Source organism: Phalacrocorax aristotelis, chromosome 2, assembly GCF_949628215.1.
Source record: "Phalacrocorax aristotelis chromosome 2, bGulAri2.1, whole genome shotgun sequence".
NCBI lineage: Eukaryota > Metazoa > Chordata > Aves > Suliformes > Phalacrocoracidae > Phalacrocorax > Phalacrocorax aristotelis.
In genome coordinates this window covers 125,169,109-125,195,610 of record NC_134277.1, presented here as the reverse complement: position 1 = coordinate 125,195,610, position 26,502 = coordinate 125,169,109, and the positions used below count along the sequence as shown (strand labels likewise).

The 26,502-nt window shown below is 36.1% G+C and overlaps 1 protein-coding gene and 1 non-coding gene across 2 annotated transcripts in view; both read right to left on the bottom strand.

Moving 5' to 3' along the window:
* Positions 1-26,502, bottom strand: part of LOC142053409 (lipoxygenase homology domain-containing protein 1-like) — a 178,677-nt gene that overhangs the window by 27,391 nt on the left and 124,784 nt on the right. The window contains exons 38-46 of the mRNA XM_075085026.1: positions 25,005-25,136; positions 24,356-24,537; positions 23,255-23,341; positions 19,411-19,543; positions 17,923-18,062; positions 12,502-12,754; positions 7,453-7,694; positions 4,793-4,919; positions 3,074-3,222 (exon numbers count right to left, since the gene is read on the bottom strand). Coding sequence (XP_074941127.1) covers positions 3,074-3,222; positions 4,793-4,919; positions 7,453-7,694; positions 12,502-12,754; positions 17,923-18,062; positions 19,411-19,543; positions 23,255-23,341; positions 24,356-24,537; positions 25,005-25,136 — 1,445 coding nt within the window. The remainder of the gene's footprint in view (positions 1-3,073; positions 3,223-4,792; positions 4,920-7,452; positions 7,695-12,501; positions 12,755-17,922; positions 18,063-19,410; positions 19,544-23,254; positions 23,342-24,355; positions 24,538-25,004; positions 25,137-26,502) is intronic.
* On the bottom strand, positions 24,678-24,783 carry LOC142054072 (U6 spliceosomal RNA). The gene has a single exon (XR_012659418.1). It is a non-coding gene; the product is annotated as a U6 spliceosomal RNA (small nuclear RNA).

Genomic DNA, 26,502 nt, shown 5'->3' with positions numbered 1-26,502 from the left:
TACTTATATATCGGTCATAACATGTTCAGTGTAGTTTACTGGCTTTGATGGTTTGAAGAAAGCCACATTCTCAAAGAACAATTTTATGGGTAACTCACAGCCATATGACAGAGCATACAGCAAGTCTATCAACCCCATATAAAGAAGCACAAAGAATTTCAGTCACTGAAAAATGTTGGGTGCCAGAAGCCATATGAAGATACCGTAAGGATTTCAAACAGCTGGGCCCTGTTTTTTACAGGATATCTGCACCGAGTATACTTGGTTCAAAAAAGTGTTTGTAGTGGGTAACATTTATCAGACTTAAACTGACTCATGAAGGACTTCATGAAAGCTGAACTGCACGAAGAAGAGCACTGAAATTGCTTGGTCTACCCCTTCACTTTTTAGGAGAACATCAAACAAGGCATCAATGTCATAGCAATTTGAAAGAATATGGTTCTTGCGGCACTAGTCCTCACACACATGTGCCTGAGTAGATCACCGGAAGCTCAGCTCTCTCGGTGACAGTGCTGCTCTCTCAGGCATGGGTGAGCTGCAGGGAGCTTACTGCTGAATTATCATGCACATTACTTTATCTACCAGTTCTCTGGTGGTTTCACAGGTGTAAGGACTTTGGAAAGACATGAAGCAACTTTTCAGATATAACAAGCTAATTCAGTCTTTTACTATCATGTAACTCAGCTCATGTAAATAAAAGACCTGTTAAATGAGAGAAGCATATCTCCAATCCACTGCAAAGTCCCCTGAATATTTAGACATTTTTATGTATCTCTGCATTGCTAAACTATTGTTTGTAGCAGCCCTGACATTCTGTAAGACTAACACCATATTTTGATGTGATTTCTAACAGAAACACCGTTCCAGTTCACTTGCTGTTACTGTATAGTCAGGGGAAAAATTACTGCAAGGAAAAGCACATTTTAAAATGTCAGAACAACTGTTAAGATTCAGAATGCAAATTCTGTCTGTTATACTCCAAAATCCCCTAAACCACCAAGTCCAGACTCTCTGACTGCAGGACTGCTCGGCACAATATGTGATTGGGCTGGTATAGAAAGAGACATTCTACACTTGAGAGCCTTTTTGGAGATTACTTATAAAGGGAAGAAAACATTGGGAAATTTCCAAAACATGTCATGAACAAAATGTTGCAGCAAAGGCAGGAGTCTTGCTTGCAGAATCAATTTACACTTTGTCAATTAACCAAATAGCTTTATTTTCTCTGAAAAAGGAGCGAATCAAGACCTTTCTGTGTTTCTCCATTACTTATCTACAAGCAATTTCTTTATAGGGCCCTAAAATATTCCTATGCTGATATCTACTTTTAGAAATATAAGGATACTGTGTTAGGTTTGCACACTGCTCCTATAAAATGTCAAATAAGTAATGAAGAGATGGGTACATGCCAGCTCTGCCTCTTACTCTGTAAAAGCGAAAAATTCTGTGCCACACTGAAGTAGACGCAGATACTATAAAAGCACCCTTCAGGTGATGAATCTTTGTCGTTAATTTCTGTTCTCTTTGGCAACATTTCTGGATGTGCGTCCCTGGTCCCTCTTCATTGAAAACTACCAGTCTAGAAATCAGATTTCTCACCTGTAGAATTACGATTTAAGGAGAAATCCAGTAAAACTTACATTAAACTAACTTTACTACATGAGGACAAAAGGACTGCATCTCTAAAATCCAATTAAATCAGCTTATCAATAAACCATAATCTGAATTTCAGCATTAGGGAAGACAAATGTGCCTTTATCAAAACTGAGTACCCTCATCCACAAGCACTTTGTCCCTTAAAAGTAAAGATTTAAACTCTCTCACTTTTCTTATGAATAAGCATTTCACGTAGGTAAAATCCAGTAAGATAATGGCCCAGTTCAACTCCCACTGAATTAATGAGGCTGGGGGTAGTTAGGAGGTGGGGTCCTCCTAGTCCCACATAACATGCCCGTGTTTTGGTTATCAGTCTAAGCTGATTTGCAAGCTCGCTTCCTTAGAGAAGCTCTCATTCATTTGGCAACCAACACCAGCAGAAGAAAGTAGTTTACTGCACAGTATTTCCAAAAGAGGAGCAGGATAGAATACCATAATCACAGTATTCACTGAGATTTCAGAAAGGTGGAAGAGCGCACACACTATAAGAAAGACAGGTAGCACTGTTTAATGTAAAATACGCTCAGCGTTTCTGGTTGTGAGACTGGTGTTTCTTTTTCTAAATTTTAACTATTCCAACTCATATTTTCTGTAACAGACATTTGTTTCAGAATCTTTCTTAAATTGCTTTAATCCTCAAATTTGTTTTCATATGGAGATCCACTTAAAATATTGCTTATTCCATGTTTAAAAAATCTAGTGACCTTTTTAGCTGAAAATTTTGCTTCCCCTATCCAGAGCTTCCAACAGGGACTAGGTTTTATGTCAGAGATAGACATTTTGCTACAAATCCGCCCACGTTTCTGCAGCACATTCGGTAACTAAATACCCTCTAATTTCTGTTTATATTGACAATGCTACAGGCAAACGCATGTCTGGCAACTATGCTGGTCTTTGATTGGTCTACATCTATGAGCTGCAAGACTCACTCCTGCACAGTAAATGAATGACTGTCTTGGTAAACCTCGGAAAACTATGGAGGCTAGTGACTGACTGGAGAGAGATCAAGAGCCAGACTGAGGGGTGGACTGGCAGTGGAAAGGCAAAAGCCAGAGAAAGGAGTCTTATCCTGAAGAATGGCATGGGAGAAACAGAGGTATTAAAGGGAGTGGAGTCTCTTTATAAGTCTATGGATAAGCAGATATGCAGGAAAACCACTGGCACGTCACTGAAGACCTTCAATATTTGCAATATTGAAGCTAAAAGTACTTGATATAGTCACTTTATTACTTCAGCAGTATTGTTAGCATGAGCTGCATAACCATGAGTATTTGCCACATAAGATAGATCTGGATATTCACATACACCTGTGCTTACAATCACAGAGCTAGACTTCCTAGACTCTATCTTACTCCCATTAAGTCCATGTGAATTGGACTGGGTTACTAAAGTGCAACATATCATGCAGAAATTTTACCTTTCCTTTAGTGAAATTATCATCTCCTTTTCTGATTAATTTTCTTCTGCCAGTATCTCCCAAAAGGCCTTGCAGCATGACGTACACCTCTGCATCTGTTCCTGACCCAGGGGAGTCTCCCGTAGTGACATAGAGAATATAGCTTTTCACTGTTGGGAAAAAGAGATCAAATGTTTACCAAAGCTTAATCAGTTAAAAAATATGTTATTTAATAAATTACTACTATTATATTTTCTTTTTTTGGTCCTGCCCAGAGTGATCAAAAGGCCAAACCTTATAATAATGCTTTGAAAAGCACATAGAAATACATTGCAATTTAAGAACCACTATTATAAGGAGTAATAAGCTAAATAGTTTGAGTGGGCCTGAAACACAGGCAGAAGAGAAAATGAAAGAAAAACACATCACAAATTGTTATAAAAACATGCAAATAATACTCTGCCACACACTTGCATGCATTTAAATATGTAACACTCCTATGAAACAGTTCCTAGGCTATGGATAATACTAAATTACTGAAAAAGCACATCTCTTCTGTGAGGCTCGCTGAACTCTATCAGAGAGATGGCAACTTTCATGTTTCCTCTGGATCATGGTCCAGTCAGTGGCTGGCCACTCTACACTGTACCAGTTGCAGTTATTGGCCTCAGCAGAGGATTTCCAGAAATGTTGTGTGTTCTCTGACATGTCATCTTACTTAAAAATCTTCAGCTGAGCGTTTCTTGGATGACTGTTTATGTCAGGTACCTGCATAACATACTGGTGATCTGGCCCCCAAAACAAGAAAGAAGCCACATCCCCATAACATTCAATTGAAAAAGAGAAAAAATATGGGGAGAAGGTAAAGAAAATAATACCTGTCCTCATGTTAAATGCTCCTCGGAAAGAGGAGCAGCATTTGTAAAGATTTAAATATCTGTGCTTTTCCAGAAAAAAAAAATATTGAAGTATTTAAAAGACAAAGAGTGTTCCCAGGGAATACCCCAACACTTGAGGTTCTGCCCAAGTGCTTTTTTTGAGACTAGCTTTGAAAGCACATCAGAAAAGGCAAGTAATACACAGATCACTTGTGCTACTGATCTGAACCCTTAACTCCTGGGAAACACTTGGAGGAGACTGAGATATTCTCTTGGTAGAAAATCCATTTAGGACAAGGGCACTTCCATTCTTCACTAACTTTGGTTATAAAACCTCCTAAGAAACACAGAGCAAACTAAAATAATTCAGTCTTGAGGTGATCAAGACACAACTCGCGTGAAGGAGTTTCATGACATATAACTCTTAGGTCACAGAATAAGAATGCCTGAAATTTTAGGAACGCATACAGATGAGCTTTTGTTGTGATGGGCCATGGATCTTCCTCTTATCTGAAATTACATTATGAGAGTTATTTCCTCTTGATTTCCTTCGTTTCCTCTGGGAGAGAACCAAATCATATTAAGGAAAAGCTGAACTCTGAGTACTGTTCAAAACTTTTAAAATATTTTCCATGCTGTATGCTTGCTCTTTTATGTGTTGCAGACTGATACCAATCAGACTTGAATGCACGATGCTCGGTTACGGGGACTGAGGTTTTTTTTTAAACACTGGAGTGGACCTAGCCATGCATCACTAGCTAAAAAGCATCGAAAGTATCTGCTAAATCCTTTGGACTGCTCTGAAAATCTTAGCCATCATCACTGACCAAATCTTTTCCAGTGTTTCTGGTTTGTGACAAACCTGCTGGAAAAGGAGAGCCAGCTGTCAGAACTGGAAGCTCAGCCACTCTTCTTCCTTCTTCATCTGCAAAGTTGCGACAAAATGGAAATTCTAGAACATTTTTACTTTCTCTGTGTTGAAGCTTTACCTTAGAAAAGAGCAAAAAGAAATACCTTCAACATCTGTTGTGCTCTAATGGAAACTATAGCAAAAGACTTGCCATTAAACAGCTATGACACATCATCTCAATATTCAAAAAGTAGAGGAAATAATTTTTTCTAAAATTTTTTGAAAGCAACCTTTTAAAAGAGAAGGAATAGATATCTTTCCTAATTAAAATGTTGTCAATATTATCGCTGTAGAGACTGCAGTAAGGGAAAAAAAAATTTGGAATCATTCAAAAAGGTTCCTTTATGTAACCTATTCATCCAGCATATGGAAAAAAAAGAAGTGTTGATATGCCCATTTCAGCTTGTGAGAAATGTCAATATGCCACAACATTTTTCAGTGCAGAATGTTTTCTCATTCTAAGTAATGGGGGAAGGAAAACAAAGTGTTTCTGGGAAAACTGAAAAACAGAAATTAAGAATATTTTATGGCATGTACATATATCTGTTCATATGTTTTATGTGAATATATAGAATAAGTTACTAAATATTTTTAATCTCTATGAAATTATGTATATAAAGTAATAAAAGGGTGACGTTGAGCTAAGTAGCTTAGTCTTACTCTAAGAAAACATATTTTAGTAATGAGGTGTCTTACACTGTGGTACTACCAGCTACACTGAGATAAAGTACCATTTTCTAAACTATTTAAAGCTAGACCAGGCAACATATTTGGAAATATGTTGCAGGACATAACCCTGCTTTGAAAAGGGCACAGAGAATTCACTCGTACATTTCTTCATGACCTAACTCATTAAAATGACCAAACCCATAACCCAGTAAGCTTAACCATCTTCGGTTAGCAATTATCACTGGGAGATGGTAGCATTGTTTTGTCTTCGAAAGACTCTTATTGTTTTTCATTATGACAGACGCATTGAAAAGATTTTTTTGAAGTGCATTGTAAAGTATAATGTTAATACAATTTCCCTTTCATTCTAACATCTACATTCCTGAATGGTTTCTTGAAATTCAGATTGCATTTACTGTGCTTTACTTCTTCAAGAAGTGAAAGAAGCAAGAATAAAGATGTTAGCTGTTATATGCTTCAGAAATAAAGCATGCCTTAATTAATTTTGTTCTGGACATATTTTATAATAATTTCAATTTCTTAAAAAAGATCAAGAGAATTATTTTGAAATTATGGTTATAAATGTGAATTCTGAATCTAAATATGGAATTCAACCAACTGCACCTGCATTTACCTGTGATAGAGGTGGGAAATCTCAGACTCTCTGTGAGGTGCAATCTTGTAAAACCAAAGTAAAATAGCATAGAAATTGCCATCCTGGTTCTAACTAGCAGTGTAAATAGACTGCTAACCTGTCTTTAATAACAGATATTATCCACAACCTCTTATGCCAACCTAGTTGTTTCATACAAGGATTCGGTCAGTCCTGCTATGGAATCCATGGAATAACAGAGGAAATGTCTTACTAAAACCCCAATAATTTACATATACCCCAAAGCAGGGACATGTAGATTTTCTTTCTCTTTCTAATCCTACCTAACGTAAATGTGCATCTTTTCTGTACTTATATAAATGGTGTTGATTTTTTTATAACTCAGCTTTGAGTCATTGTTCTGAGGTAATGAAGCAAAACAGGCTAATAGATGTCACTGTTTTCAACTGCCAGGTTTCTGTTCTGAAATTTTTAGTGTGATCCAGTGTCTCCTACATTATCCAGCAATCACTCTGAATTTTATCAATAGATTTGTTAGATGACTATTTCATCTGGCTGCAAAGAAGAAATTAACAAACTGCATTTAGACAACATTTAAATGTCAGGGAGTTCAACTCACTAATATAATGTATTGGACGGGAAAATTTTTCTCTCCAGCTTTTAATGAGAACAAAATAGAAACATTAATGGACAAAAGTGTATCTGCAATTTGAAAGATGATTCTTTCCCTTAGACTTCTTTTTATTCTGCCAGCATGAGAGGACAAATATATTTTTTTTTGTATAGCGAAGTGCCACAGCAATTTCAGTGCTATGTCAGATTTTAGCTTCAGCCTCTCGGACATCAGAAGAAGGATTGTCACTTTTGCTATTCACTTCTTTTTTTCACATGCCAACTTAAAAGGCAGATATTTTCATCAAAAGGCATTTCTACTGTCTGGCTTAATTATTTGCCTTGGATCACTGGGTCTACAACATATAACAGCCAATTTGGAGTTATGTAAATACTGCAATCTATGCCAGTGGGTACAGTTCTGAAAAGACACCACTGGATATGCTATAGATGATGGCACATCTGTATAAATGCCCTCCAGAAATCCATCTAAGTTTACAAAATTTTTGTTATCCATAGCTATCCTAGTGTTTTGAGCAGTGTCTGAAGGTATCACTCTACAAATGTTGTTACCAGATGCACTTATTTTTGTAAATTTATAATCATATAATTTTAGGTAGAACTGGAAAATGGAAGCAATAACCATACAATATGAAAAAAAAAGGAGAATTTTACAATAAAGACACAATAAGTAATTGCTTTAGTTTTTATTTTTTACCTCACGGCAATGCCAAGTCTCTCCTTCTCCAGCTTCTTCAATTTCTAGGCGAACTTTGAATATAGTATTGAATTTCTTACTTAGTTCAACTGACGTCTCATAAATCTCCTTTTTTTTAAGGGATCCTTTGGGGAATATGACTGAAGTACAGGTGCCTTTTTCACCACATACGGTCAGAGACATTTTAGGATTCATGGAACTAGAAGTAATATCACTAGTTGTGACAAGGACATCCCACGTCCCTGTTGAAACAAAACAGTAGAAAAATATTAATGGGTCTGCTAAATATCCAAAGTAATACAGCAATTTGTTGCAGGCTGAGTTAGTTACTAGCAACCCTTTCCCACCTTTGCACTGAGCTAAAATATTGGCATGTAACAGGTTGACTCATTATCATTGATTTAGTGAGAAGCAGATTTGGACCCCAGCCCTTCCGTAGTGACAGCTGACCCTTTAGAGATGGGCCAGTCCAGTAGCACTGTGCGGACGAGACTGCCAGTTCCATATTAGAGACTTAAGAAGAGCCATGCCAATCTGTTGATTTTTTCCCCTCATAAATGTTTCCTCTGATGATTTTAATTTTTTTTTCTTACTAATTACCACTCCAAAGCAGCATATTTTCTACTAGATAGTACTGGTTATCAGGTTTGCCTTTGGTCAGGGGAGGGTATTTTTTGATTTTAACTCTCTGAGGAGCTACTTATACCTGAATGTTAAAACTTGCAACATATATCCTATAACAAGATGCTGATAAGGTAAACTGGTTCAGAGCTTGAAATGTGATATTTTTATTACAGATCACCACAATTATCTTGCCAGCAAAGTACAAAACTTTATCCATTTCTTCTGTGAAGAAGTGATGTTTGCTGAGAGATTAAAAATAGTCCTATATAACAGCACATAGATTTGCCTATTTTAGGGACACAGAAACACTTAAAACCTGAAGTTTTACTTTAAATAAAAATTACAAAATTATACTGAAAAATAGTGGCCTGTGTTCAAACAAAAAGTCTGGTTTGAAGCACTTAGTCTCTTAAACATTCTAGATGAACTGGCAGTCGCCTAAAGACTCATAAGGACTGCAGACTGATACCAGGTAGGCTCCTGACTAACTTGTGTAACTCTATATTGAACAGATATTTAGTTAAACCTCCAATCAACAAGACAGTTTTCTGGATCAGAAACTGGTACCTGTCAAAAAAATCCCACTGATTTAATATTTTAAATTCATGTTAATAGAATATATGGAAAATTCAGGGCTGTCAAAACTGTCTTCTATTTAAAAAATCATGACTCCTACAGAGAGGCTCTGGCCACCTGGGCTGGTGCAGAAGTGAGCATGACCATTGTTTTATTAAATAACCTAGCTCTGTTTATGCCACGTGAGGCAAAGTATGGATTTAATAATTTCAAATACCTATTTTGTAAAACATGGTATTTCAGTTTGAGTAATGGAAACAGTGGCTTTCTGAGTTTATGCCCATAGCCCTGTAAAGTCCAGCTTCCTAGCCACAACAGGCAAATCTTTATCTCTTACTATAAACTAGTGCAAATAAAGTTTTATGACTTTAGGTCAGGTGAGGATCTGTGCCATAAATTCAGGACTTGGTGAAGGTAAAAAGTAAGTACTCACCATCTTTAAAATAATCTAAAATAACTTCAGATGTTATGACTTTATGGATAATCATAAATAGCTACCATTTTCATGTCTATGAACGTTAAATATAAATGAAACCAATGATATCCATGAAAATGTGGAAGTAAAATGAAAATTTATCATATCCCCTGTGACATAATCCAAGATTTTTTAGCCCTTTAGTGCCAAAATATTAAGCCTTTAAACTATCAATGTATAAATGCCTAGGAAGGCTGAGTGGAAGGACTATCTCTGTCGGATCATACAACACCATACACTGCTATTACATGTTTATTGTATAATCTCTAATAAATTTGTCAAGATCCAATTTAAAAGCAGCTACATTAAGCTGCTTTCCTTCTCTTTAGTTAAGTCTAAAAGAGAGCTATGCTAAAAACTCATTCTTTCTCAGAAATCTTTTAATTTTCACAGAATGGCATTAACAGACTGCTGAAACCCATTTATTTTTACGACAACTTTGTCTGTTAGCTTAAATAACTCTTATCCCTCCTTCATGTGCAAGCCACCATGAATCTGATAGATCACACTGTGTCCATTTTGAGCATATAATTTGCTAGTCTGGATATGTCAAGGTTTTTCAATACCCTTTCGTGACAAAGTCTTGACATATTCCCAGTCATCATGTCATCTTTATATCTATACCAGCTTGAACCAGTCCTTCTGGACAGAGGTGGCCACAACTGCACACAGCATTCTTGGTGAAATACCATTGTTTCTCTGTAGCGGCATTAATTCTTTTCTATCTTCACTGATAATGCCTACATATGTCGTGGGGTCACAATTACTTTATTCACAGCCAGGTCAATTACTGTCTAAAAAATTGTCCTGCAATTATATAGCAAACCCAGGTATTTCTTCTAGTCATATCCTGCTAAGGAACTCTTGTAGCAGAAATCCTTACAAGACATGGGGACCCAACAGAGTTTTTAGACTCTTAGCTACTACTTAGTTCCTAATTTAAAAAAAAAATGGTGGAAATTAGAAACTTGCACCAGAATTAAGAGTACCAGAATAGAGCTGGATTTACACCAAATCATATTCAAGTTTTGTGCTGCAGAATTCAGCTTCACCGCTTTTCTCCAGTTCTCAGTTTATCACACAACCTCTTTATCTCCTGATAATACTCTCAGCTTTGTAGCAGCAACAGCTTTCATCAGCATATTCATTCTCTCTTCTCCAGTTCTTTACAATTCTTCATTTTACTACTATTTTCCACTTTCTTATTATTACCTAATAATTTCCCATAAAGCAAATAAAATTCAGTACTGGAATTTAGACCGATTAGACATTATTACATTTCTCTTACTGGAAAATATTTCTAAAGAGTATCAACTTTGTTTTATAATCTATCTTTAGTAAAGTCATGATGCATTTCTTCTCATTTCCTATTTGCCTCTATTATAACTATTCTTTTCTTCAAAGTGCATTATAAAGGTTTGCATGTGGTTGATTACTATGTCTATAGTCACCTACATTATGCTTTTTATTTTTAAGAGGGAAGCATTACCATTGCTATTTTTAAGTCATTCCTTTTGTCTTCATAAAATTGTTTTAAATCCTTGCTGCTAGATCTGCCACTTTGTTTCCCAATTCCTTCAGTATTCTGGGCTAACAACTCCTTTGGTTATCACTGTTTGACTCCATGAAGCTTGAAGTTCTCTTTGCATTTCAGACTTGGTGATTTCCAAGAACCTCATTCCCATTACTAATTTTGGTTTTGCTTCCCTTGCCAACATTATGGTTCCTTAATGAAAACAGAGATAAAGTATTCTATTTGTTTAGGGATTTTACCAGCATCACCTTTAGTCTGCACTCTATTGTTCCTGCATAGTTACACATCTTTTCAGATTATTTTTATAAGTAAATGAATAAAGAACCTTTACTATTTGTTTTAATTCTTTTAAAAAATCTGACTCAGCTTGACATTTAGTAAGTCCTGTTGTATCCATGTACTTTCTGACCTCTAAGGTATAGCGCTCCTTGCTGATCAGTCTTTTTTTTCTCCATTCCTTATAGGCTGCTGCTTACTTGTTATATTTTTTCTCAAGTTATTATACACCCAGACCAGAACTGATTTTCAATAGACACAGAGCTCAGCATTAATAATCATAGACTAAAAAGTATTAGCAAGTCTGCACTCAGATTTTTGAGGACTATCTGTGTGTGGGAAATAGAGGAAAGGCAATGTTTTTACATAGCTACATTCAGACATTAATTAAGGTGCATAAACAAGGATGCAAGATTTCTCTCACTTTCATGTTATCAGTGAAGAATGATATGACAGACTCTGACCAACCTTGGGCTTCTGTTCTGAGTTACCCTCAGGAGACGCCTGCCTATGGATTATGCAGGGCACCTATGGAATTTATATTTTAGAGACCTGGAATACTTGCGGTGGTGCAATACAGCTAATTCTTATTCTGAAATTGTCACTACTCTATATTTCGATAGTATTCGGTCTTTTTGTTGTGTCAGTGACATTGTCTTCCTATTTCCTTAGATGATATAAGAAATTCGCTAGTGGACTAAGTACAGGTAACTAAATATGAGAATACACACTACTGACTGTGTCTGCAGCTATGTATAAATAAAATTCTCTGAGCATAAAATGAAGTACCCATAAGCATAGAAATTAATAAAAATCAGTTTACAAAACTGCTGATATAAAATGCAAATTCACACCTTTACTTTAGTTAAACTTTACATAGTTTGGTCTACCAGTTCTGATTCATATTTCATAAGTGGACCCAAACCAACATTTTACACTTCAAAAAAGACATTTGAGAGAGCTAAGAAATCCAATGCCCTGGCAAAGCATAAATGACTTATCATGTTTTCGGTGTCTAAGTTGTTTCTGAATTTTGGTCTTTTTTTTATTAAACAGTTTGAAAAGGATATTGGGTTCAGGTCAACTAACTGTTTGCAAGAACTTGTGCCATTGATGTAAGTAAAAAAGAAAACTGCAAATAAAAGCAAATGCTTTCTGCAAATATATGAACATACGGGAAAATCTCATTCTGCTAAAAGAGTTTTTGTATCTCTTCTTGTGATTTCATTACTGTTGCAGGAGCCTTCTGCTCTGCATTGGCTGCCATATGGAACGACCCACCTCTTTATGCTTCGGGTTTTTTCTAGCCTCGACTAAAAACATTGTTCCTTCATTGCCTCCGTCATGTAATAGTTCCCTTCTGCTCTAGTCTTTCTTCCCTAAATATTATAATTGTATTTACCAGCTCTGGAAAGTGGAGACACAACTAGTGTGAGAGATGCAACTCACATTTAAGCGATATGATTTCTGTATTTTGGATTTAGTCTTAAAAATAACTCCCAAAAAAACATAAATTACAATTAAAACAAAAGCTGGAAGGAGCTTTGATTATTTTGGACCTTACCATAGATCTTTCCCGTCAACATCCCATTCCTGACTTTTCCAAGAAGTTTCAACATCCGTTCTGTCTGTGCATCACCAACTCCACTGTCTAACCATTGCTGGCAAAGAAATATGTATTGGCCATCAGTCTTGCCTGATTCATGGATGACAATTTGGTCCAGGTACCATCCAGCTCCATAACCCACATTATGGTGCTCAACGAGCACTTTGCTTAACTGTCCAAGGTCTACTGCTCTCATTTCAGAGATACAAACCTGAGAAGGTAATGGCAAAATAAATAGCAAACTTATTAAACCATATATTTTGTAACCTGTCTTTAAGATTATGTTTGGAAAGACAGATTCCTTTCAATGCTGAAGTATCTTTTCCTTTCTGATAGTAAAGAAAGATGTTATAGGCTGTCATTCATATTTGGAGACTCCGTTCATAAAATATGTGGATCCTTGAAGATGTACATTTTTCCTTGTTCATGATCACTGCATCCCAAGTTTTATTATGAAAAACATTCCACTATTCTGAGTAGAAAGAAATCTCTGATCATTAATTTACTTACAGAAATCTCATGAAAATTTAAGTTCAACCAATCCCTCATAACTGAAAGAAAGGGAGTGCTTCAGATATCAGGACAGGCCTAGTAAATTGAACTTTCGTTTAGATAAAGCATTTTACTTTTAAATATTTCAAAGTCTTTTATATTCTAAGACATCCTATTTTTCAAATTGGAAATGTCGTATTATTCAACTCTGAACAGATATACTGACACTGTTGATGACTATGCAAACAAAGGAAGATACCGACATTAGAAACTATAACTAAAGCTGTGCACGCATACAGGCAAGAATTGATGTGCTCTTCGGATGTAAATAGACATCTGTTTAAATATTGCTACGGCTACCAGTAAACAAAAGCTAAATGGCAACTGCACTAGTGCATGTTGGGATGAATAAATTATGTGAGTGAGAGAATGAATGTGTTCCGTGCAAGAGATAATGTGAGTGGGTGGGTAGATACATGGGCATGTGTGTGGGTGACATTAAAAAAAACCCAGATGGATAGTAGAAACAGATGCTGTAATTTTTATTTGTTGCCAACCAATTTGCCACTAGGCAGGAAAAAGCATGAGGACCAGAAAGCAACGAAGGAAGAAATGATTTTTATAAAGAATTATGTCATCTGGTCCATTCTCCTGTCTGTGTTGGACTATTCTCTACAATGTGCTCAGAAAAAGAAAACATCAGGGTTGTTATTCCTATTACAGCCTTAGGACTTCCAGCGTTCTTACCTTGATATATCCACGATCTCCCCAGACAGTTACCATGGCAAGTTATAGCCCTTCATGCAATGCATATGTAGCCCAAAATAAGACCTAGCTGTGAGGAACATCTTGTAAATAACTTTTTAGGAGTACTCATTGCTTTTTAATTTTATTCTTTGGAGTTCTGAGCCAAATACGATTTTCTTGTCAGTCTACATGACCCTTGACTTAGAGGAAATAGCCTGTATTGCTAATATTCATGTTCCTTCACAGCTAACTCTATCTGAAAAAGGGACCTATCATTAGTCTCATTCTTTGTGATAATAATTAGCAGTCATTAGACAACAGTGGTCATAATCACCCATTGCTATCAATGAATTCTCATAATAATACATTAAATTGCCTACTCCCTCAGCATTAGCAAGAATGTACTTTTGGCTGATGTCATCACACTTCTTTTTTTTTCCCCTCAGTATAGAGACATTTGGAACTACATTAAACACACTACTGGGAGTGTAATTAATGAAAGCCAAAAGGATTTTGTTTAAATTGTCTTGCTTTAGACAAAGTGTTAGATAGGCAAAATTACAATCCCCATTTATTTAATCCATTAAACTGGTGAAAAAGTTAGACATACAATTACTTAAATAAATATAAACCAGCCTTACCTTTCTTTAGGAATTAAATCAACTTTACTCTCTTTAAGCTTTGTTGCAATTTTCTGTCTTCTTAGCTTTTACTTATATTCCAGTCCTTTATCAGTCAACAGAGAACCCTTTTTTCATATCTCAAGGTTCCTTAACTTTGTTTTCTTTGCCTGTCCATTCCATATTTTCCAGCGATATTGCTGACGTAATCTTGTTTCTCAAGACAGCTTGCCCTTTACATCCCTTCCTTTCACCTTCTATTCTTAGATACTCTCACTAAAACCTCATTCCCACTTTTTTATTAATCTACTTCTATGTTACAAGACCGTAAGACTGGTAGTAGTATGTCAGACCGCAGATCCATCTAGTCTAGTATCCTGTTGCCAACAGCTACCAATAATAGATTTCTAGGGAAGAGTTGAAAAACAGGGCAAATATATAGAGATGCTTCTTGAATATAAAGTCTCTCAGGCTTTAGCAATTTGTGGTTCAGAGATTTCCTGAGCCAGAGATTGTGTCTTTGCACTTAACAGCTCTCAGTGGAAAGTTGTCTTCCATGACAATGTGCAATGGCTTTTTGCGCCAACCTACATTTTTACCATCTGCAACATCTTGTGCAAGAAAGTAAAATGGATTAATTATGCACTGTGTAAAAAGCCACCTCCTTTTGTTTTGAATCTGCCACCTGCAGGTTTCATTTAATGCTCTTGAGCCTTTGTGTTTCATGAGAAAGTAGAATTACTGATTTTCTCTATGCCATTTTGTGTTTCTTATGTCCCTCTCCCTTCCTCTCATCATTCCTTATCCAGGCCAAAAAGTACTTGTTTGCTTAGTTGTTCCTTGTATGGAAGATATTTCATATCACTTGACATTCTTCTTGCACTTCTTAGGCAAGTGAACCCAAACAAAACACAGCATCTCTTGAAGAACTCACATGGAGACATGACTGTATTTCCTGCTTTGGGGTGGCTGGGTTTTTACTTTTTCTAATAACCCCTAAACATTTGATCTGTTCTGTTTTCCTTTGGTTTTGCCTCTACTGAGCACTGGGCTGACATCATTACAGAGCTATCCTAATGCCAAGGTCACTTTCGTATGGGAAAAGCTATTTCAGAGCCCATCATTTTGCATGAAAATTTAAGGGGTTTTCTCCCTCACGGCCACTGCTTTTCATTTAGCTACAATTAATTTCATCTGCCATTTTATTACCCAGTCATTCTGTGTGAGGTCCTTCTGCAATCTCTGCCACCAATTTTTGTATTTATTACCTTAAATAACTTACTATCATCAGAACACTTTGCCATGTTGCTGCTCAACCTTTTCCGAAGAATCTATTGCACACTGAAGAACATGAATACACAAAATAGCTAAACTGAAGAAAACTTTCATTGTCCACAGTACAAAATAGCTCACCTAAAACGAAGGATCTGCTTGGGAAGGCACTCAGCACCCTTCTCTATTGCTCAGTATAGTGGTTCTGATTTCTTTAACGCTAAAAGCTGTGTCCCTGACTCTGTATTAACATCCAGCTTGACAGTGCCATGTAAATTATTTCCTTTCAGACCTCTTCTCCAGATTATGTCGCAAACTATGTACCTTTATGTTGTTCATTAACTCTTCTCATTGCCTATAAACACTTGCCCTCGAAAATGCTGAGAATTAACCCATATTTTTAATAACATCTTCCAGGCAATCAACAGCACAAACCTCTTCCTATATTTTAATAACACAGTTTGGCCTAAGGCAGCAGGCATTCTGCAATAACATCTTCCAAAAAAAAAAAAAAAGTTGCAAGAGACTGTAAAAAAAGGAAAAAAAAACGTGCCTAAACACTTTGGGTGGGAAGACTATGGCCAAATTATTAAATATCTCCCAATGCATAGTAATTTCACTAGACACCAGGACAATAAATACTGTTATGAATCAAGAATGAGGTTATTGCTATGAAATGGAGAGAGTAACCATATTTTTAAAGGATGTATTTAATACAGTAGTAAATAAAAAGGGAACTTTATTGAAATATATACACTTACCTCTCTTCATTCTTGCCTAAACTATCGGTTATCTTCATTTCACAGTGGGAAATGAGGGACACAAGGAAGGTAAAATTATATATTCAGATCATCAGGTAAAACAGTGGCTGAGCTTAGAAATTAATGTAGGCATCTTGCCTGCGAGTGCTCTATACGCTATATCACACAGTCTGTTTAGAGCAACAGTTGCCCGAAGACGGTACCGAGAGCTGAGCCAAAGGAACTCTGACGAAGACAAAAGAGAAGCAGAGGAGGTCATCGCAAATTTTTAAAGAGATTGCAAATGTATTACTGAAGCATCAGAAAAAAAATATAGGAAAGTGTAAGTAGGATGATTAAAGAGACATTCTTCTACACAAGGAATAATAAACAATCCAGTGACAAAACAAGTGCACAGAGGATAGAAGTCTGTAAAATCAAGAATAGCAAAGTGAGGGTGACGGAGAGAAAAACATTCACTGTATCTTCTGGTAAAAGAAGGAGGGAAATCAGGTGAAACTAGTATGTGTAAGTTTTACATCGGTTGCAGATGAAGTGCAGTCCATACTATCACAGGAGACTGTGGATACTCATCTCGTGTTTAAAAAGAGTTTACACGAATTCATAGAAGAAAAATTATCAATGACTATGGGACACAAGGATGACATGGCTGATTTCTATGTTTCTATGCTTGAGAAAATATTTTGACATTTTAAAACAAATGAAGGAAGATCAGTCTTCAGAAACTCAGGAAGTCAGAAAGTCTGAGGGCAAGCAAGGCTAGCAAAGCAGTGGAACAGGTTGCCTGGGAAAGTCAAGGCATCTCAGCCATGAGAGTTCTTAAGAAATTATATGAAATAAGTACAGAGGATCCTGCTTGATCCACTGTAAAGTCTCTTTAAATCCAATCTAGTCATATCCGGGCTGGGTCCAGGGTATGTGTGAACATGTTGTGTAGATATAATCATCAATACGGTAATCAGCAAAGGTTGACCAGAAAATCTCTCCTAGGATTTATCTTGAGCAGTCACAGTATGTTTACAAACAGCTTTACCTCTTTGCAATTCTATATTTAGATGGATTAATTGATGTATAGTAGCTAACACATTTTAAAACCTCTCTTTCAACTATATCTGGACAGATCTTTTTAAAAAACAGATTTTAAAGGAGCAGTCACAGGAAGTAGCCCTATATTTTTATATCAGCTTCATGAATAACTGAAAACTAAGCCACAGAATTTTATATATCGTTGGGTTCAATTCCAGTTTCTAAGAAGAGTTCTGATGGTTTGTGAGTTTTAAATTTATTGATACTCAAACTATTCTTAAACCATAATCCCAATTCAGGGAAAATATCTATACTTAGTAAGCAACACATCTTTTCCACAGATTACCACAGTGTAACATTAACCCTTGTATTTGAAAATTGAAAAGAAATATGGTATTGGAAGAAAGTAATATAATAAAACACATTAAGCAAACATGTAAGGGAAATAACTCAGTACCAACCTGTCCTTTTTCAAAATCTGAGTGTCTTAGTTTCCTTTTGCAGGAGTCTCCCTGCTCTCCAAATACTGTGATAAACACATCTGCATCAGTCCCTGATGCAGGCAATGTTCCCGTATGAACAGTGATCAGATAAAGAACTCCTGTCAGTGACACAAGACATTACCAAAACAGGCTATTTAGCAATGTAATTGCCAAACATTATAAACCAATTTATTTTAGGTAAAAGATTAATTTGAAGACCAAAGAATGAAGTTACAGTAATTGACATTAATGTTCTGAGTCTCATATAGCTCGCTAACTACCTCACAACAACACAGTACAGCGTTAGAGATGAAATGCCCTTTATGAATCAATGCAACAACTTATGCTTACATTACAGAAAAAGAAAATATCATAGTTCTGGAGTCTTATCACTGGTCACTTATCTGGTCACTGAAACCAACTGAAAGAATCACACTGATTTTATCAGGCTTTGTTAAAAGCTTTGAATTCTTGTAGGAATTAAAGGTCTTAAACTGACTTAGGATTTATCAACTCTAACAACATTTTACCAAATTAAAACACAGATATAACAGTTGAAATCCATTTTTTGATCTGGATTTTCTCAACACCATTTTAGTCTGGCATTTTGATAATTATGGCCAATATTAATTAATATGTTCAGGTGAAATGTCTTAGCTATTTATATAGATATGCACTGTTATTATTATTCTTCACTACAAAGGATGGCTTGCCATGACTTTTGGCTGGTGAGTTATATAGTACATATTCCTTGAGGCAGCATGACAGAGGATTTTTATTTTTACGGGTTCTGTAAGCTCTGTGAAGAATTAAATGATATAACAGACTGCTAAGATATATTTCCATTTGCAGTCTAGCCTTCACTTAGATATTAAATGCAAAAAGTTTTAAATATTTTAACTAAGACTTCCGTTCATAGACTATTCTTTTCTAAATATTTTATAAAATGTAATCAGAACAAAGGAAGATGTTATATTTTAAATACAATAATGAAATGAAATTAAACAGAGCTTCTGGGGCAGAAACAGGGCTTGAAGAAAACCTCAAAAAGGACTGTTTTTTCTTTTTGTGATTCATACCATTATGATTTTGCACGTGCCTTTTTAAAATCTGTGATTTATTCCTTGACCGAGTGTAAATCGGTCGGTTTTTGAAAATTTCAACAGAAATATACTAACTGGGCTTTGCGCATTTTTCAGACTTTCAAATGGCTACTTAGCCTAGTGAAAACAATACATGTCAGTTGTTTTAAAACAGAAAAAAAGCTTGGACAATACACCTTATTAAAGACCCTACACGGTTTACACAGGCATATTGAATGAATCTTTAAAAATAATTTTAAGCTGTTTCTTAATATATATAAAAAGCTTTGCAGTCTTGCCCATTGTGTTGACCCCATTAGGCAGGTCACAATTTTGTGTGCGTGTGCGTTTCCTCATGTATTTATTTTGCAGTTCAGCAGCATACCCCTGAGCGGTGGCTTGTCTGGCCTGACCACTGCTAGCTCTGTCACAGTCTCAGATCCATCTTCTCCAAACAGGCACCGGGCTTCAGTGTGAAAGCCCAGCTCTTGTTTAGTGTCCAGGTCTTTTAGCCGAAGCTGCAGGCAGAATCAGAGGAAGAAATTAATTTATCTGAATTATTTCATTTCTTATTTCTGTCCCAACAGAAACTGACATTTCTTCCTATTGTTAACACCTGCGCACACTTTATAAAAGCTACCTTGATTCTGTGTAAGAAGAGCTACAGTAGTTGCTGCAAGCTGCTGATTCTGCAGCCTGATGTTTATAGGTGTATTTTTCATTGCATATTGACACAGGCATAGGACCCATTTGTAGGGAACCAATGAAGGATACAGATTAAATCGACCTGTATATACTTGCAATTTCAGAATGTCAAATGAATGAATACAGTTACATCAATCTTAATAGCAGATGCCCATTTTGCAAAAACATTTGTTTTGCTGCTTTTTATTTCTTTACATGTGACTTGCTATATCTCAGCTAGGGTTTTCAAAGTTGGCAGAAATTACATGTCCAGTGGCCTTCAGGGCTCCCTGTGGAAATACATTATTTAAAGAAGGAATTCCAATAGAAGGTGTGAGCTTAGGTCCAGCTTCATTCCACCTGACTTTAAATATTCAGTGGAGACTGAACAAATTAGGTTCCAAATTTGTGAACTGAGAACCTCCAAACCAATTGAGGAAGCACAGCCTTGGGAACCCGCCTGTCCTAGATGCTGAGACAGTCAATGTGGAGATCATATTCACAGGAGGGTAACTCAGAACTTGAACTTCATCCTAGGTCAGGTTATAAAATGCAGAATGACAAACTATCAAGCACATGCAGAAACATTTCTGGTAACTATTATATACAGGATTGAACTTCATAATGACTACAAGTTTGCAGAAATGGTTTCTTCAGCCTTTAGAATCTCTTTGAATAGAAATATTATATCCAAAACATTAAAAACAAAACAAAATGAAACAAAAGCTAAATTTCATCAAGATGTTAAGTAATTGAAATTCTTAGGCAGGAATTCCCAAAATTACTGGGGTGAGTTATTACTGCTACTGACACCAGCAGCAGCAACAGAAGTTTGTGGCTCATTGTACAGGATATAGGTACCACTGTTTGGAAATCCTGAGTACAGATTTCCTTACACAGACTTCAAGTGCAAGCTTGAAATGCATAAAGATTTACATAATTGAATTATATAATTGAAGTTATTAAGAATTTGACAGTTCCACTCTTAAAAATTTTGCCAGACTATCTTGCCCTTGTGTTCCTAGAACTGTAATTACTGAACATTTTCCATTCCTGCTTATGCTTTGTGTCCAGTGCTTCACAAGATCAGGCAAAAGCTTCCAGATGAAAGTAAACAATTCCCCATGGCCATTTCCAGAATTAAACCATCAATTACTTGAATAAACAGTGTTTTCCTTTAGACAGTATTAAATTCCACTAAAATTGCAACCAGTTGTTTACCCATTTTTTGCACTTGCAATAACTGAATTTTCCCACACTAGAGGTCTAACTTCTTCTCATACAAAAATATCGTCCCTAAGTTCTATCAATGTAAACATACCTAACTAAATATCAGTATCACGAACTCCTAGCTGTATTAAAACTGGACTAAGGGTTACCTGCATATGCAGGCTGACGACCTGCAGAAACTGGACTCATAAAAACAAGATGTGTAAATTTATGCATACTTTGGCCTTAAAATAAAATGTACCTGACAAATTCTTGCCAGTTGTAAGATTACATCTAAGTGTGAAGTTTATGTCCAAATCATATAGTCTTTCTATATGGTATCCAGAAGTAAAATTTATTCTGTATTTTATTTTGGAAAGGGTCAGAAACTATTTCTCAGCAAGAAAAAGGTACTTAGTCTAGAGTACACAAATCTTCAAAAGTAACAGAAAACACATACATTTTAGCTAAGGTTGTACCTTTTTTTACAGAACGTGCAGAAAACCAGAGGAGATAACAAGAAACCTCTGGTATTCTGAAGCTGCTCTAAACACCTGAATAGAGAAAACAGAGAGCAGCAAAAGGAATATAGGGATTTTATCTCCTTTTTAGCCTTTCAGTTTCATCTGTAATCTGTTTTTGTGAAATTTCTGAAACTTTGGCTATTACTTCCTTCACTTAAGGAGAAAACAATGAAGGGAATTCTTTCCAACTGGGGTGGGGTTTGACCACTGATTCATAGCTTGCACATACTGATTGCCTCCCGTAGCCTTTCTATTTCTATACAGCATCTCTATTCTTTCCTGCACTGTAAGAGTCCTATTAAAGTGAAACCAACTTGTTACATTTTAGATGATGAAGCTTCCAGGTATAAATAATTTATAAACAGACTAATAAATGAGTAACAGATGTTATAAGCATATTAGTGGCACAAGCAGTATATGTTCTTGTGGTTTATGTTGTGGGTTGTAAGTGCACCAGTGGAAGAGACTACATAGGTCTATAGCAACCTATTGACTTCTTGTAGGTTGTAACAATTTATAGCTACTAATAAAACAATTATGAAATAACTTTTGAAGTATTTAAAAGTATGAACAAATATCGCTTAACCATTTGCAGAGGCTTGTCTTTGAAAAGAAAGCAGAAAGCAGGCTATTACATTTTTGAATTTCCTGCTGTGTTTTAGGCCACCAGTTCTAGAAGCTGAAATCTTACATTACATAGTCGCACAATGGATATAGTGAGGGTAGTGTCAATATATTTTCCGAATGCTTTATCAATGGCCTGGAAATGCATATTTAAAATGAGAAATTAGTTTTGCTTACTTATTCTTTCCATTCTTGTAGCCTAAACTAGGACTACAAAACTAGCTGACAAAGAACAAATTTAGGGAGAAAGCATGAACAAGATAAACTCCTCCTCTGTCCTCAGAGGAGCTCATAAACTCAGATTTAATGTTCCTTTGAGTAGCATAAACCCATTCAAATTTTAGCCTGGAATGAAGCTGTCTAGCATTTCCTATCAGAACAGACTCTGAACTGTTTATTCGTTTAGGGAATCACCCTTTGATCTTTTAAATCCATGGTAGGGTTAAGGTACTGTGTGGCCCAGTTCAGAAAAACATTCTTTTACTAACTTCAGAATAATTCAATGCCATGTCCATAATGCTTTTTGGGTCCTTGCCTACAGGCAGAGCTCATTGACACTATTTTCCTTTGCATTAACCTTCAAGTTTAAGTCTTTCCCCAAAGCCCAAGTATTATCAGGCCCAACACCTTTCTTTTCAATCTTCCTACTCACCCTGGGGAAAGGTATACATTTAAAGCCTGGTTGAATCATAAGATTGACAGCATTAAATCATTTCTCTGTCCCTTTGTATGAGAGATCTTAAGTGCATATTAAACTACAATCAGATGTTTAAGGCCCACTGATGACTGTGTTGTAAAGAGTAAATACTAAAATATGAGCTTAATTGGTTTCCACAAGTAGGTTGCTCTCTGTCAGGAGACTGTCGGTATTTGCATGCAGGGATTAACATTTCCTAACATCAGCAGAAAACACTGCCTTCCATGTCATGATGAGCTATGCAGAATGGATCTGCACATCAGTGAATAGGTATAGCTATACGCACTTCAGCAGGCACAAACAAGGTAGATCTGCCCGCAGAGATCTGGAAACTGTAGGTAATCATCTGTAGATATCAGCTAAGTGAGCAAAAAGGTGCATGGCCTTGCTAGTGTGGTACAAAGCCAAGCTAACAATCTGTCTCTCAGCAAAAGATATTTACTGGTATTATGAAGAGTGTTACAAGTTTACATGCAGTGTATTCGGAATACCTTATGAAGTTTGATTCCTCTCCCCAAGCGTGGACCAGATAACACAAAGGAAACTTTTGTTATATCGCCAATATCACCAACAGTCAACTGTTACAAAAATAACGAAAAAAAGTTAACTATACATTATATGTAACAATTTGGATGACACACTTTAAGTCCAGGTAAAAAGATAAATAAAATAGGTAAAAATACTAACTAGTCAAGGACATTAATGTTAGAGTGAGGAAGTCTCATTAAGATTGCAAGTTAATTTGTATAATAATTTATATTTATTTTTAACTGGGAGAATTGGCTGCAGAGCCTAGACCAGCATATGAAAAGCAAGGAAATGCATGACTGCTTCTGTATTTCCAAGACGAATCATATTACTATTCTTTTCACTTTTCTATTCACCTTCTCTCCGTCACATCTTTACTGTCAAACTTGAACTGACATTTTGAACTCAAGATGATTTCTAGCCCTCACTATTGGTTCTGTTCTCAGTTATTCTAGTGCTCAAAAGAAAGGATGGCTGGTTTCTGTAATTCATATCATATACTGCTGCTTGTAACTTTTTGTCTTGTAGCAGTTAAGCAAGTGATGCTCATACTGCTTTTTTACAAAAGACAGGTAATGACTTTTTTCCCCACATTTAATAATAAAAACCTTTTGAAAGGGGTGACCAAGGCTCACACACCCATCCAGAACCTGCCATTAAGTTCAGTGCAAGCTACAGAATTGGTATTTGCCCAAGCCCAGGACTGTTGTAGAGAGACACAGCTTGTAAGTAGTGAAAACTAATCAGTTGAGGGTTGAGAAATAGAATGTAAAGGAAGTATGGAATAGCTTCATTATTTATTTTCTTCCTGTTAAGGCCTACTAATCTTAATTCAAAGTTAATGATGGTTTTCAGGTCAAAGTTGGCATTTGCTCAAGAGAGTTTTCATCAGTGATATGTACTAGCCCACATGTGAGAAGTTCTCCAAGTGCTGTTTAAGACATGCAGGTATAAACATTAACTCTGACAAGAAACCATTCCACACAATTCACATATATTGGCTACAACTCTTACTTTACTGAAACTGTTTGGTAAGATTTGTATGAAATAAAAAAGAAACCGACCAAAAATGGATTATCATTCAGATTCTGGACTTCCTGTGCAGGGGATTTCCCTTTTCTCCCAAATACAACAACATGAATATCAGGAACATCTTCTGGTACTTGTGTACAGTGCACCCATGTTTGCCATCGTCCTCTGCTTTTAGTATCAAAAATTTTTGTGAGAAGAGATGTCACAGATGTTTCTGCAATGAAAACAAACATACTCAGAGCCCGTGTCTAAGTTGTAAGGCAGTATAAGCCAGTAGTGCTGGATCTAGCACAGGAAAGTCAGGTAACAAAGCTGCAAAACCCTCATTACTCATTTTAGCCCTGTGGAGGTGTAGAAAACCAGCCCAGCTGCTTCATGAATCCATGTCAGACTTATGTAGGGGCCATGCCTATCTTCTCTGTATTGTTGCAAGGACAGGATACGTGCTGCCAGAGGAGACTCTTTCAATACTGCCATTTCCATCTCCTCCATCCCAGGCATAATTTTTTCCACCTTGTTTATAGAAGGTGTGATTCACATCGGTCCAGGCACCTGCCCCTCAGCATTGGGGTACCAATGCTCAGTTCTGCCTACATTGTGAAGTAGCCTTGTACTGGCTCTGTTCTGCACTGCCGTGCAGTAGTCATTTGTGCAAATAAAGGACATTTCTGCTGGTATTACCTTTGAGCGGAATTGCCACTTCTACAAAATTTTTCTTGGAGCATTTATTGATCCAGTCATTGTGAACAAAAACATGTGCAGAAAAAGGGTAGAGGACTTCTTTTATAACAATTTTTTCCAAGAACCACTCATCTGGTTGAAAATAAGCAGAACATTATTAATTTATACCATTTAAGCAACAAAATGTTCTGTATATGCAGTCATAAGTTTCTGCCTTTAGAAAATCAATAAAACATTTTCTTTTGCTGGACTTCTTAAGGAAATAAAACTTCTGAAAATATATTGGCTGTGTGTATATGTGGTTTTGTCTGTTCCCCTACACTCCAAAATATTCAACAAAGTGAAGAAGTCTTAAAGTTTTTACAGACCTTGTGAAATTAAACATAGGGATAGATTTGATTTAATGATTTATTAGTGTCACAAAGTATGAAAAGGCTTCTATATGAGATCTCTAGACACAAGAAATTGCTCATAGGAAATGATATTGTCAATATCCTAAAGGAAAAATTTATCAGGATTTCTACCACATCAGCCATTAGAAAATCCACTCAACTAACTTTCTGGTGAGGTTCTGTGCTATCTAATAAGGCACAAACTTCAGCTGAAGGTTTTCTCTTGATTGAGACCATTGTGTTGATACTCTGGACAAAAAAAATATTTGAAGACTTAGACCTCTGTGTCCCGGTAAACTTGGTTATACTACAAGTCCTGGTGAAGGCAACGGAAGTTTGATCATTCACCATTAATGATGAATTACATTACACACAATGTACACAGAAATCATTAATTTAATATTACCATCTAGGAAATATGTGGGGAATAGTCTCCAAATCAGCTTTTCTGAGTCTAAGTTTAACCTACAGAGTCATCTTTATAGTCTTGGGTTTTTTTGATAAAGATTAAAGAACAAGAGACTCAGCTTATCACGCTCTGGAACAATCTTATCTCCATTATCAACATTATCTGCAGAATGAGGATATCTGTAGAATCTCTGTTCTGTTGCCTCTAAAAAATAATGGGACAAAATTGTAGCCAAAGCATTGAGGAAAATAAAAATTCATGATGCTCCTTGTTGTTGCTATTTATTTTGAAGAAGTAAGCAATTTTCTTAAACTCCAACAGCTGCTCTGGAGTTGGAAGGAGGACAAGAAAAAAATGCTGAAGGAAGTGCAGCCTTTTTATCTGCCACTCAACCTCACATACGCAGAATCCCTTTAAAAAGTATATATCTCTCATGGGTTAGGAGAAAAAAGCTATGAGGCCAGAAGAGCCTTTCTTCCAGGTTCCATTTCCCAATCTGATGAACTGATTTTTCTGTTCTTATCTTAACCTGGAAGCATTTAGTCCTAAAAAATAATTATCTTTTAAAATGAAAATGTCCATCATCTAAAAATGGAGAGGAAGAAAAAAAAATGTCAAAAATTACAAAAGCATGTTGTCATATTGCTTCCTGAAAAACTAAAGCTTTGTTGACTGTACCTATAAATACATAATAACT